General features: G+C 43.6%; 1 protein-coding gene across 5 annotated transcripts in view; it reads right to left on the bottom strand.

Moving 5' to 3' along the window:
* DPP6 (dipeptidyl peptidase like 6) overlaps positions 1-15,082 on the bottom strand; it is a 1,185,884-nt gene that overhangs the window by 256,741 nt on the left and 914,061 nt on the right. For 4 of the 5 annotated variants that reach the window (XM_063641745.1, XM_055269771.2, XM_055269769.2 and 1 more), the window contains one exon: positions 3,006-3,058. The exons of the other annotated variant lie outside the window; for it this stretch is intronic. In XM_063641745.1, the coding sequence (XP_063497815.1) occupies positions 3,006-3,058 (53 nt within the window). The remainder of the gene's footprint in view (positions 1-3,005; positions 3,059-15,082) is intronic. 5 annotated transcript variants of the gene reach the window in all.

Raw genomic sequence — 15,082 nt, 5'->3', positions numbered from 1 at the left:
GTGAAAAAGGTACAGATATGTGTTTTCAAAATTAAGAAAATCTCTTAGTTTTCTTCTACATGAATAATGTACATTTAAATATTTTAGTAGGGACATTTTTATTTTTAAAAGACAACTGTGCTTTCTTCCCTATCCAAAACCCACCTAGATCCTCAGACTTAGAGCTCCCGGCTGTGTTCTTTTTCTGCCACCTGGTGGAGCACGCACACCGGTGACAGTGATGACCAAGGGGTCATCACGAAGCTCCAGGCCTATGGAGACACCGCTCAGAGATCCACTGTCTCATTAAGACAAATCAGACTCTGACAATATTTGCAATGAATTAATTGGCTAATTTCTCATAATGGTCGGGAGGTTAAGCAACACCGCTTCATGGGTGCTGTGTTCAGTGACACGGTGACAGGGTGGGACACTGACTTTGGCACCCCCAGAGGTTGTTTTCCAATAAATGTACTTGCTACATCTTTCAATCCTGTAAGAACCCTAAGAAGAGAAAGTAGTATGTCACTAAAGAATCTATCTTTATAGCTATCATGTTTGTTCTCTGCACTGTGAAATTTGAATTAGTCCCAAGGGTTTGTTTTTGTTTTTGTTTTTGACAGAGTCTCACTCTGTCACCCAGGCTGGAGTGCAGTGGTGCAATCTCAGCTCACTGCAACATCTAGCCTCCCGGGTTCAAGCAATTCTCCTGCCTCAGCTTCCTGAGTAGCTGGGACTAGAGGTGCGCGCCACCACGCCTGGCTAATTTTTGTATTTTTAGTAGAGATGGGGTTTCACCATGTTGGCCAGGCTGGTCTCAAACTCCTGACCTCAAGTGATCTGCCCGCCTTGGCCTCCCAGAGTGTTGGGATTACAGGCGTGAGCCACGAGTGTTTTTACAAGCATAAGGTTTTGAGTCAGGCTGACTTATGCTGAGACTCCAGCTGCCGCATACAGCAGCTAGGAGGGGAGGGGAAGGTGACCACCTCTTGGAGCTCTCACTTAAAATGGAAATAAGAATGCTTTTCCTGCAGGTTGTTGAACAGGGATAAAGGTATATGAAAGCCAACCAATAAATGAGGGGGATTATTCTTGCTCTGATTCCATTAATGATACCAGAAGCAGCTCCCTTCTGCTTCTGGTGTTGGGGTCATCTATAAGGCGGATCATCACCAGGCTCCAGGTATCTAAGTGCAGAAGCCGAGCCTGTAACACAGACTATCACGGCCTGAGCTTTGCTAGCTTGTTCAGCAAACTCCTGTGCCAAGTTCCTAGAATCTGTTTCCTCCAAATGCTGACTGATGCAGTAAAATATTCACACAATACGTTAGGCATCAATTGCTTTTAGAGTTTTGAGTTTTACAAATTGATATAAGATGGAACGAAATATCTATCATCTACAACAAATTCTATTGTTCCCAGAGGGGCAGATAAATCTCAAGGCATAATTATAGTCCTGCCTGCCATGACCTCTGAAGATATATGTCTGCTTGGGAAAGAATGGGATAATTCCTCTTTACTGAAGAATATTTGGGTTTCTATTTAAAACACAATTCTAATGAAAAATTTGTATGGATACTTTATTTTTGCAACTTTGGCCATCTTTGCTTTCTTTGGGCTTCATTTTTCTAACAATCTAACAGAAACTATTGGTCACAATTTGCTGAAGATCTACATGCGTCTTCCCTTTGTCCAAAGCCCACATGAAATTAGTTTATTCGTGTTTGTTTTCCAAGGACTTGCCTGTATTCTAAGCTGTGTAGAAAACAGACAGCAGCAGCTATGAACACTGATGCTGTGATTAATGCTTGCCTATGGAACAATGCTTTTTAGCCACTCCTGCTGTTAAAATTTGCTTGGGAAACGAGGATGCCTCAACCTAGATATTCACAGAAGCCTACATGACACTACCTGCAGCACAATTCAGCTTCTTTATCAACCTCTCCTGAGCACCTCACCTTTGCAAAGCATGACAATAGAAACCACAGAAGACAGGAAAGGGAAACATGAGGTGGGGAACAGGAAGGCCAGGAGAAGGGAATGAGAATAGGGGAGGGGGGGAGGAGGGAAGAGGAGACGAAGAAAGAATAAAGATAAAAACAACAAAAAATTCTCCTTGACAGACTTTCCTAGTTCTGCAACCATTTTTCATCTGTGTCTGACTCAACATGTGGTTTCACCAAACCCTAACCAATGTCTTTTCTGCTCTGGATTCCAAAGGTGAAGCTGATCAGGCATCCGAGGCTCGTGTGGGGGACGCCTGTCCAGCATTGAAAACTAAACTCGCTCCTGCTCTGGACAATACATTCTTGAGAGACTGGATGAGGTTAGCAGTGCAATGTGAGGTCATGAAACAGCATGAAGTCGGGGGGCCCAGTCAAAAGCAGGCACTGAAACCCAGCCCTGGGAGCACAGCCAAGCTCAGAAAAGACAATAAAACAAGAACACACATGCCCCTGAAACCCCCTTGGAGTGATGGGTAGAGCAGCGCTAATACCGCTTGCCGAGATGGACTTGTCCACCCCATTCCCAATGCACTGCTGAATGTCTGACCAGAGTAGTTTACCGTAATCCCATAAATATGTTCCAGATTTGTCTCTGATGACATGTGGTGGGCTGAGAGAGGCTTCTCTTCTACTAGTGTGGGTATAACCAGGAACCCGCATGGGAGGCCGAGGGCCACCTCACCTTGCCTGAGAGGAGGCTGCAGGTGATTACAAAGCAGAGGGGAATGTCCGGCTCTGCAGAACCTCCAGGGTCAACCGCAGGAACCAGCACAGGAAGAGGGCAGAGTTGCTCTAGGAAGGGGGCTTCACAAATGGGGAAGTGAGTGGACTCAAGTGACCCCCTGACATCCTTAGTGTAATTATCTAGGGAGCGTCCCAGAGGGGCCGCGATACCAGCACCCTTGGCTATGAGAACCGGAACGCCATTTCCCGCCCTAAGGGTTAAGCAGCTCTTCCGTGTTCTACCCTTCACTTTGCCCTGCAGATTTCTAATTAAAAGAAAGAAAAGAACACTCTTACCCATGAGGAATTTTGCTCAGGACATAATATCCAGTATACGAGTGTTGATATATCTGCAACAGACAAAAAGCAAAAAAAGCAGGCATTGAGACAAAGGCTGTGACTATGATATTTTTCAAATCACTGTGAATCCCAACAAACATCAGTGGACCCAAAGCAGCAAATCCCAACACCTGGAGGCAAAGTCTTTTATTTACTTAGGAAGTCAATTTGCATATCCTGTTTATTTTATTTTCAGCATTTGCAATGGTTTATAGGGCAGCCAGAGGCTTGATGTCATCTCCATGGCTACCTGGTGTGTGATTAAATTAGGGGCACAGATTTCAGGCTTAACTAAATATAGCACAGAACTAATGAGGACACCTTGGTCATTGGAGACCATCAGGCACAGTCAGCTAGACCCAACGGGTCAGTAAGACCCATGTACGGCTAGAGTTCCCTGTGGGTTATGGCAAGGGGTCCACCAGAAATTCCACTGTGTGTCTTCAGTGAGTTGCAATATTGAAGGCAAGACAGGCTTAATTGGGCACACTTTTGACCCTCTGTACAACTGGACATGCATCTTTTAGTTTCGAGAGAGTAGTCAACAAGAGCTTACTGAAAAAGGGCAGTTGGAAGTATCACGGCTTTAAAATGGAGGTAACAGAAAACCAGAAAAACAGTGCTTCCAAACTCCTGTAACCCTCAAATCTCGGATGCCTTTCTTAACCTCCTGAGCCGGGAAATGACTCCACAATCCATAGATAACCATAAACAGAATTCGAGAGTTACCCAAAAGAAGGGAGAAGATGGCAGTTCAAGAAATGTTAGCATCCTTCATCGCCAGCCTCCTGGGTAGAGACCTTGTTGAACGTACAGAATATGTGGGTTACTCTGTTGTGTTGAACTGTATTTCATTTCCCCCAACCCTTTCCTTTGCTTGTGAAACCTCTGAGAGCTGGTGCCCTATGTGGCTAAATGTTCAGTGACCATCATTTAAAACCACCTTTCTAAAGATAATAGGTGAGGGACATGGAAGCAAAGGCAGACATATCCAAGGTAGAGTACTTTGAACAGGGAAATGCATTTGGAGGACCAATGATGGAAATGAGCTTGCAAAGAAAACAGGTAGGATTTGCCAATACCACCATTCCCTACCTAGCCTGGACCACTGAATTAACTTCTAGAAAATCACAACGGTCTTGGAGTTATTTGGAGAAACAGGACCCAGATATAAAAATAAACAACAGCACTTAAATCCCAACAATCTGGTGCTTTCAGAGATCTTGAGACTCCTGAACCAGAAATATGGGGCCCAGGGCCCCTTGCTTTGAGGGCAGCAGATGGGAAAGTGCTGCTTTAGTCATAAAGAAACAGCCACTAAGAGACAGGACTGTGTAGGAGAGCTTTATGGAGCTGCCCCAGCAATCTAATAAGGAACACAGGAACTTAACTCCTTTTTCTATTTCTGCCGGGATGAGTGGTGCTGCTTGCCCAGGAGAAGGAAGGAAGGGCCTGGTGCTGGCTTCTGTGTCCTGAGCAGGTCACTGCTCAGAGAGGACCCATTAAAGGACCCCACACTGCGCTGTGACTAAGCCATGCCTGCGTGAGCTGGAACGGCTTCCTCAGATGCAAGAGCAGGAAGCTAGACAGAGCTGATCTCAGGTTTCCATGGTTATGGTATATGGTATATTATATAGAGTTTCTGAACTCTCCTTCCAAAACTGCCTTTTCATATGATTGATCTCACTTTGTTTTCATAGCATCCCTAGGGGGCAGAAGTTACCTTTGGTCAGATAAGAAACTGAGGCACAGCAAGAGAAGGGGAGGATAAAGGAAAGAGAAAGAGGGAAGAGGAGAGGAGGAGAGAGAAGAGAAGAGATGGAACCTAATTCTGTACCCTTTAGTGTTGGCTGACTTAGTGACCCTCATGAACAGAATACAGTAGCAGTGATGGTGTTAGGCTTCTGCAGCCAGCTTAGAAGAGGTATTGTGGCTCCCTTCTTGCTGTCTTTCATATCACTTGCTCTGAGGAAGCTGGCTGCCATGTTGTGAGGACACACAAGCAGCCCCGTGGGGAGTCTGAGGCTCATCCCGGTTAGAATGCCTCTTGCCAACAGCCACGTGAGTGGGCGTGGAAATGGGTTCCTCATCTCCGGTCAAGCCTTTGGATGACTGCAGCCCTGGCTAATGCCTTGATGCCGGCCTCATGAGGGACCTTGAGCCAGAGCCACACAGCTAAGATGGTCTCAAGTTCCTGACCCACAGTGACTGTGAGATGACAAATGTTGGCTGTCTTAAGCCACTGAGTTTGGGGTAATTTCTTATATAGCAATAGGTGAGTAATATAGCTAGTTTAAATCGAGAGAAAACAGATCATTTTAAAATCAGATTTAGATACATTTCTTCTGAGCTACTGGGTTTCTTCTTTGTAAGCTTCCAGCAACTTCTAAAGCAAACAGATAAATTCCTTGTTAAAATAGTATCAGGACAGAGGTGGTGAGGGGCTGGGAGAGGACCACTCACAGACCGAAGCACTCAGAGGAAGCCTTTGATATTACTGCAGCCAAGAGTCCAAAGTCCCAGAGATGGTGACAGTGGTGAGCTGAAGTGGGTGGTGGGAGTGGGTGGCATTTATGGAGCATGTACCACATATTAGGTACTCTGACAGCTCCTTACCATGCAATAACTCATTTAGTCTTTATGAGGTAGATATTATTATCCTATTTGTACAGGTAGGAAAATAAAATCTTAAGGAATTTAAGTTAAAGTCAAGTGGGATTTGACCTGAGGTCTGTCTCTCTCTAAACAATCCCTTGGAAATTGCCTGAACCAAGTTTGTATCTCGTAACTCTCAAGTCAGAAGTCCATGTTCGCTGTTGTCAGCTGAAAATTTCAGTATAGCAACAAATATAATAAATATGCAAAGTAAGAATATCTGCCATCTTTCTTGGTTGAAGGCCCATTGCTTTAATCCATCTGGAAAGAGTTATTTAAATTCATTCCCTGGTTATGCCATCCCCTAAACAAACACCTAGAGTTATATCTTTACATTCTTCTTTAAATATACCACTACACTCCCCTGCAATTCAGCTCTGTGGGTATCTTTTAAGTGGTGCTCATGAGAAAGGGAGAGAGCAATTAAAATAACCCTATCAAGGCCATGGCGAGAAGAAAGAAGAAGGAAGAAGGAGAAGAAGGAGGGGAAGGAGAAAAGGAGGAAGAGGAGGAGGAGGAGGAAGAAGAGGAAGAGGAGGAGGAGGAGAGAACTGTTTTTAATTGTTCATCTGTACTGTTAGGCAAGAAACCCCCAAACCAAACCAAATCAAAACCAAAATGTTTGCATGGGGACTAGAATAGAATATCTGGAAAATAGAATCGCCAATAAGAAAGGCTGAAACATATGCATGCATGTGCCTTTATAGCAGCATGATTTATAATCCTTTGGGTAGGAACCAACCCAAATGTCCAACAATGATAGACTGGATTAAGAAAATGTGGCACATATACACCATGGAATACTATGCAGCCATAAAAAATGATGAGTTCATGTTCTTTGTAGAGACATGGATGAAGCTGGAAACCATCATTCTCAGCAAACTATCGCAAGGACAAAAAACCAAACACCGCATGTTCTCACTCATAGGTGGGAATTGTACAATGAGAACACATGGACACAGGAAGGGGAACATCACACACCGGGGCCTGTTGTGGGGTTGGGGGAGGGAGGAGGGATAGCATTAGGAGATATACCTAATGTAAATGACGAGTTAATGGGTGCAGCACACCAACATGGCACATGTATGCATATGTAACAAACCTGCACGTTGTGCACATGTACCCTAAAACTTAAAGCATAATTTAAAAAAAAAATGAAAGGCTGAAACAAAAATGAATAAAGTCAAGAAGTAGAGACAGAAAAAACCTGAGAAGCTGGGTCTGCCAAACTGAACCATCCGTAAGAAAGGCTGAAACAAAAATGAATAAAGTTAAGAAATAGAGAAAACCTGAGAAGCTGGGTCTGCCAAGTGCGGGAATGTGAAAGTGGCATTCCAGAACACACTGTTGATGCAAATAGAAGGCTTCAGCATGGAAGTGCAAGTGTGACTCGAGCACTACTCTTAAAAAATGGGGAAGTGGGAAGAAGAGAAACAATTTTCTCCTTGCTCCAAGATGAAGCAATAAAATATCATTGTCTTCCACAAAATCTTCCTCAACATCAAGCCAAAAGAACCACAGGCACAAAGGGAACAACTATTTAAAGAGTGCGAATTGAAGAGTTTTCATTTGTTCAATGTCTTATCTTATCTAGAAAGGCACTAAGAAAGCTGCATCTCACTGAAAGAATTTGTTCCTTAGAGAGAGATAAAGTCTTTTTCTTTTTCTGTGGTCAATGTTGTATTTATGTTTCTTTCTTTAAAATAATAGACTCTAGGCCAGGAGTGGTGGCTCATGCCTGTAATCCCAGCACTTTGGGAGGCTGAGGCAGGCGGATCACCTGATATCAGGAGTTCAAGACCAGCCTAGTCAACATGGTGAAACCCATCTCTACAAAAATACAAAAATTAGCCAGGCAGGACGGCAGGTGCCTGTAATCGCAGCTACTCGGGAGGCTGAGGTGGAAGAATCGCTTGAACCCAGGAGGCGGAGTTTGCAGTGAACTGAGATCATGCCATTGCACTCCAGCCTGGGCCAGAGTGAGACTTCATCTCAAAAACTAAATAAATAAATAAAAAAATAAAAATAAAATTAAGATTAAAAATAAAATAGACTAAATATTTCTGATCATAAACAATACAAAGATTGAGAATTAGTAAGGCTGCTTTCAGTTATTTTTCTAAGAGTGCCAGTTTTTAGAAGTTCATGAATATGAGTTACTTTAGTCTCATCCTATATCATTACATTAATATCTCTCCTGGAAAATGAATATATGAGAACTTATTTCCCAAAACACTATCCACAAGATGGAAAAACAGTTTCAGCAAATTATTTTTTTAATATATCACACACGAAATAGTTGACATTGGCGTTCAATAATGTTTTAGAAGCAGTTGAGGGTTTGTCACGGGGTGAGTTTATATTTGGTCTGCTTCTTATCTCTCTAAAATTTCCCTCTAGTCAGGAGATTTCCACCCTCTCCCCTCTGTCTCTCTGATGGACCCATACTTTAGATTTCTAAGGTCTTTTCTATCTCAGTACCATCATGGATACTGAGTTTTGTCTTTGGCCACCCATCTACTCCCTTTACATCCTCCTCCCCTATGAAATCTTCCATTCTTGAGGTTTTAAACCGTAACCTAAATTACCTAAATATCAGTAACTCGCACAGGTTCAACTACAGACCAATATATCAGATGACTGCATGCTGTGTCTCAACCTGCTCCAGAACAAACTCTTCAGTGGCCTCAAAACCTTGCTCCCCTTTGATAATCCCCATCTCAGTTGCTAGCTCCATCATGCACTCAGTAAGCTGAGTTGAAAATTTAGTTTTCCTTGCCGCCATTCTTTGACCCCTTGCTTCCCCTATTCCAGTTCAATCAAATAGTGCCCAATTTCTAATCAGTAGCTTTCTAAGTCTTTCTCAAATCCATCTTCTACTCTTCCTCCCTAGGTCAAGTGCCCTAAGTCAGGCCTCTCCTCCATCCTTCCTCTCCTACAAAGAAGCTACTGTTAAGTCACGTTTAGCTTTAGGCTAAACATGTTTTAAGTTCAGCCTAAAGGTGTCTCTGCACATCGTGAATTATAGCCAGTGGAGGTATAAACAGAGCACAGCCTACTCTTGCGCCAGTCACCAGGTTTTGGCTAACCAAACGCAGCCAATTGTTTGAAGCAAGTTCAAATAAGCTGAATGCTGAGCTGTAACCAATCCAGCTGTTTCTGTCCCTCACTTCTGTTTTCTGTACATCACTTTCCTTTTTCTGTCCATAAATCTTCTACCACCATGGGGCTGCACTGGAGTCTCAGAGCCTATTGTGGCTCAGGAGGCTGCCTGATTTGGAATTGTTCACTGCTTAATTAAACTTTAAATTGAATCCGGCTGAAGTTTTGAACACTGCCATCTTCCTTTCCAAGACTAAGCTCATACCCTCCTGCTTCTTGTTGAACTTTAGCAACTTCTCCATCGTGCCTTACATTTCTAAGCACTCATTCTCCCCTATTTCTTCTTCTAAGTCTGTAGAATATAACTCAAATCTCCCTCATTGAAAACAAACAAACAAACAAAACAAACAAAAAAACTCTGGCCATATTCCCCTGGAACTGCTCCTTCCTTTTCTTTTTCTTGAGACAGTCTCGTTCTGTCGCCCAGGCTGGAGTGCGGTGGTGCAATCTTGGCTCACTGCAACCGCTGCCTCCCATGCTCAAGCGATTCTCCTGCCTCAGCCTCCCAAGTAGCTGGAACTACAGGTGTGCACTACCATGCCCGGCTCATTATTTTTTGTATTTTTACTAGAGATGGGGTTTCGCCATGTTGGCCAGGCTCGTCTCGAACTCCTGACCTCAGGTGATCCACCTGCCTCGGCCTCCCAAATGCTTGGATTACAGGCATGAGCCACTGCCCCCAGCCTCCTTCTTGTAACTATCATGGCCCTTCACAAGCAAAGTCTATGCTGCTTCACTGGCTCACTTTCTATTCACTTTTAACCCACTGCAATATACTCCTAGCATTCTCAAAACGAGTTCTCCCAGCGAACCTTTATCTACCAAACGCGTGGCATCCTTCCGATTTCCAGCCTGCAGCACGTGATGAAGGCAACAGGAGTTGTTCCCCTTTCCTGATTCCAGGACCTGCTCTCCTTCCCCTCCTGCCCTTCCATCCAGGGTCCTCACTTTTCTTTCCTGCTGCTACAGATCCGAATGGAAGGCAGGCATCAAGCTGCCATCCCAGGGGCTCCTTCCTCACTGGTCTAAGCCTTGGTCTGGCAGGTCCCCATCATTTCTGCTTTCTAACATAGCTTCCTACTGAATTTACATCTTTACGCTTCATGTATCTTCTGAGTTCTAAACTTATATTTTTAGCTGGGGCTGGGCCTTTCTACATGGATGTTTTTATGCCAAACTTTAACCCCAAATTCAATATTTTGAAAACGAAATACATCCTTTTTTTAGATGAAATTTTTTATTATTTTATTTTTAAATGTTACTTTAAGTTCTGGGACACATGTGCAGAATGTGCAGGTTTGTTACATAGGTATACATGTGCCATGCTGGTTTGCCGCACCCATCAACCAGTCATCTAGGTTTTAAGGCCTGCATGCATTAGGGATTTGTCCTAATGCTCTCCCTTCCCTTGCCTCCCATACCCCAACAGGCCCCGGTGTGTGATGTTCCCCTCCCTGTGTCCACGTGTTCTTATTGTTCAACTCCCACTTATGAATGAGAACACGTGGTGTTTGGTTTTCTGTTCTTGTGTTAGTTTGCTGAGAATGATGGCTTCCAGCTTTAACCATGTCCCTGCAAAGGACATGAACTCATTTTTTTTTATGGCTGCATAGACATTTATACAGCCAAAAAACGTGAAAAAAAGTTCATCATCACTGGGCATTAGAGAAATACATTCTTTTTCTACTAAAGAATTCTCTATTTCCTTCCATATATCTGGTCTTTCCATAGAAAAATATTGGAATTCGCATCAGCCACTGCCCTTGCTTACTTTCCTTACTGTCCATGTAAACATGATTACCAGGTTTCACTTGACTTTGTAACTTGAGAATGCCCCTTAAATTTACACCACGTTTTCTACCCTCTAGCACAGCCCTAGTTTGGGATGCTGGAGTAGCCACATTTGCCCCTGTCTGGCCTGCCTGTGCTCCCCTCCCTCCTCCACATCACCTCAGGTATTCCCTTCCTAACAATGCACCAGGCTGAGGCCAGCAGAAGAGGGCAGCTAGGAGTAGCTCTGGAGCAGGACACAGCTACTACTATTAGGCAGTTTTAGAGTAAGGTACAGAGGTCATCTGAGCCTGTTATTCACTTGCTGGGTTAACTTGTGCAAGTTGCTTATCTGAGCCTCAGTTTCCTTCTGTGTAATACAGGGGTAAGGGTTGTGAGGAAATTCAAATCACAAGAAAGGAATAAAAAACACTCTGTTTAAATTCTGAGAATTGCATGATCTAGTTACCAGCATTGTGTAGAGTCCAAGAAACTCTTACTTTTCTACTCTTTGGGTGGGGCTCTTGGAAAACCGGAATCCACTAAAAATGGCAGAGTTGCAGCTGCCTTCAATGACTGAGATTGTCACCCAGGATTTTGGACTGGGTGTCTGGTCAGCATTAATGCAGTCCACTTAGAGCATGTATGAGGATGGATGGTCTCCCTGAGGTGGTGAGCTCCCCAGCATGGATAACATATGAGCAGGGGTTCGAAGCACCACTGGAATGGGTGCATGCATTGCAAGCAAATTGCTTCAGGGGACCTCCACCATCCTTTCCTTATTTAATCCTACAATTCCACTTAAAGAGGAAGTGAAAAATAACAGGAGGTGTAGATGAGCCCAGAGTCAGATTTTCTTAAGCTAGAATCAAGAACCCCATGGCTGGTATACCCAGTTAAAGAAACACAATAGAGTAACGTAATGAGAAGCAAGGCTGAAAATACTGCAAAAGTTAACGCAGAGAAAAGGCAGATGAGACAGAGAAAAGAAAGTGAGATTTAGAGACTGGGATAAAAAGGAAAGTTATCTACATGAGATGTCAGGGGTGAGAAGGGAAAAAAAATTAAAACCTGAAGGAAAAAAATGAAAGCACCAAAAAGAAGCTGGAAAATATTCTATTTCTTGGCTCTAAAACTGAGGAAAATGAGAAAATGAAGTGTTTACTCAAAGGGTTTATCTTCTCGCAATTTTGAAGTGTTCCATTAACAGATAAAAAAGAAGTTCCGTTAGGTGCTAGATGGCACAGTCATATCCATATCTGGAAATTAACACAATAGACAGTCCTCTAGGAGAAAGAAAACAATCTGCTTTTACAATGCAAGCCGAGGTTTTGTGGACTGTGACAGACACTTCATGAAGGCAATGTCCTGTACATATTCCTTTTTTACTCTGATAACCTTGAGGAGTCCGAGAAGATCAATCAAACAGTTAAGTCTGAATTACAGCCCCCATTCCCTGTCACACCTTTCACCTGACAGGAGGAGAGGTGAGACCAGGAAACAGATGCCTCATTTTTCAGAAATACTTCGCGAATTGCCACATTTACACGGTATCTTCCTTAATCTTGGTCTTGGTTGGTTTTAGTAACTAATTCCATCCACTGTCATGTTCCTGCACGATGTAGCAGCTGCTGTGCTTCCAAGAAGCCCCTGGGGACTCCCTTTGTGGAAGAGCTAATTATCAGGTGGGCATTCAGGGCAGGGGAGGCAGAAGCAGACTTTCCCCATTTTCCACCCAGATCCTTCTTTGGATAGTTAAAATAAACCAGCTCATCTCTAATAATGTGGGCGGAGACAAGAGCTACCCAGCTCGGAAGGTCTTTCTGGGAAGATATGTTGTCCTGTCTTGTCGAAAACCTTCTCCCTTAACATTTGAAGTAACAGGTCCTGTTGAGGGTGTCACTTTTTTCTAGCAGTGAGACCAATAAGCCAAAATACTCCAGAGAAGATGACTAGGTTGGCTGAGTCTGGAAACAACGATAACTGAGAGACGCCTGGAGCAAGTGGAAGTATTCTGCACAGACAAGAGAAGACCCAGGGGAGAGGGATAGATGTCTTTAAGGTTTTAGAGAACTTCACGAGTATGTGTCAGTAGGCCTGGTCTCTTTTGCCCCCATGGGAAGAATAAGGCTGACAAGTACACATTAGAAGGAAATAGATTTCAGAACCATGAAACTGTCTTTTGGTAGTCTGAAATACTTCAACACTAAAAAGCCTCAACAGCCCCTGTTAATAGAAGGATGGAAGCCATTTGTGGGTACATTCAGGAGAAGGCAGGAATGCAGGAATGCAGGAATTGGTGAGATGGAACCAGCAACCACTAACATTCCTTCCCGCTCAGAAACCCCGCAGCTCCCAGGCAAGCAGGTGCTGACCTCTGCCTCCCTGCTGTCTGCTCTTGGTGGGTACATAAGTTTAGCTGCTTCTTGGTGCTGGCTACAGCTGCCTGAACAATGAATAAATGAGTTCAGGTCCCAGCATGTCACATTTGGCTGTGACAAAAGTTATTTAAGTCACTCCCACATGCAAAACCCACACTCCCTTCTTCCCAAGATTCTGCAGAAGTCACATCCCTCCGTGGCATCAGACTCCTGTTGCATTTGTGCCTCTCACTGGGCACTCACTGAAAGACCCGGCATCTTGCCAAAACTTCTGACTTCTTGTCTGGTGTCTGGGCCCACTCCCGTGGCTGATGGTCCAGTGAACTGTGAGTCCTGATGCGGAAGTTGAAGGATGATGGAAAACTTCCTGAATGAATCAGTCCTCCCTAGAGAGGTCTTCCCTTCTCTTCTCTCAAGCAGGTCATAGTCACCCCTGTGCGAATGACCATATTTGGCAAACATTTCTGCACTCCTTGCCAATTTATTTTATACCATTTTCATGAAGTTAAACTCTTGTTATAATGACTTAAAAGAAAAAAAAGGCCTGGCGTGGTGGCTCACGTCTGTAATCCCAGCACTTTGGGAGGCCGAGGCGGGCGGATCACGAGGTCAAGAGATCGAGACCAACCTGGCCAACATGGTGAAACCCCGTCTCTACTAAAAATACAAAAAATTTAGCTGGACGTGGTGGCAGGGGCCTGTAGTCCCAGCTACTCAGGAGGCTGAGGCAGGAGAATGGCGTGACCCGGGAGGTGGAGGTTGCAGTGAGCTGAGATCACCCCACTGCACTCCAGCTTGGGTGACAGAGTGAGACTCCATCTCAAAAAAAAAAAAATTAGCTGGGCGTGGTGGTGGCCGCCTGTAGTTCCAGCTACTTGGGAGGCTGAGGCAGGAAAATCGCTTGAACCTGGGAGGTGGAGGTTGCAGTGAGCCGAGATTGCACCACTGCACTCCAGCCTGGTGACAGAGTGTGACTCTGTCTCAAAAAAAAAAAAAAGGAAAATTTTCTAATGGACCCCAAATAACTAGATAAAATTTGAAATACTTAGTGAAAAGTAAAGATGTTTAGCTGGTATGATATAAAACAAATATTAGGAAATAGCTCCATGTAAAGCGAAGGTTCTTGATCTTTCCCTTGGCTGCACGTTTCCTTCACTGCTCTACAGAATTTACTGCAACCATTTATACAAGGGTTAAAATACAGAAGACATACAGTTGTCAGATTCCAAACGCAAAAGTAATGGACACATCCTTAGGATTCGGTATTTACGTCTCAGCTCTTTCTCTCCTCCTGGAATAAACTGACTTATAGTAGTCACTGGTCTTTCACAAAACTTACATTTAAGAGAGTAGAAATGGTGAGTTCTTCCTGAACCTATAGCTTCTTCAAGTATGTATCTCAAACGACTTCTGCTTCCATACCACACCCAACTCTATTATACTTTAGTTCCTTCATTTGTGATCAATCCCTAGTTGTTCGGGTCATTGATAGAGAATGTTTCTCACATTCTCTGTACCCTTCACATAGAATGCCTTCTTTTTGCAATGAGTTGTTAAGAGGAGAACATCTAAGTATAACAAGATGATTAAAACTGAGGATGCATCTAAATAAAATAAAAATCTTACATTTAGGAGATGAACAATAAAAATTTCAGTTGTGATTTCAACTGTGTTTCCAAATACGCATTTCAAAAACATCTGTGACATCCAGAAATAGCTGAGTAATTAAAAAATATACATTTCCTTCAGTCTCCACTTGGACATTTCAATTCCAATAGCTGCTTCTAAGTGTCTTAAGTTCATCTTCTGGGAAACAAATGAAATCAGTCATAGCATCGCTAGGAGGAAATTCAAAGGAAGAAACCCATGACAATTTCCTCCTAATTTTCGAGGACGCACACCAGCATGCCTGCTTTCTTCCCAAGCTTGTCATATCCCTGTCTTCTACTGGTGGCCACTGAGAAACAGGTATCCGAGCTTCACACCAGCCTGGCAGCCAATCTCCTACTTTACTGCCTTTGTATTTTGTTTTGTCAGACCTTTCTGCTGACTCATTCCTAATTCTGC

This window comes from Symphalangus syndactylus, chromosome 6, assembly GCF_028878055.3.
Source record: "Symphalangus syndactylus isolate Jambi chromosome 6, NHGRI_mSymSyn1-v2.1_pri, whole genome shotgun sequence".
NCBI classification, from domain to species: Eukaryota; Metazoa; Chordata; class Mammalia; order Primates; family Hylobatidae; genus Symphalangus; species Symphalangus syndactylus.
This window is presented reverse-complemented; position numbering and strand designations above follow the sequence as displayed.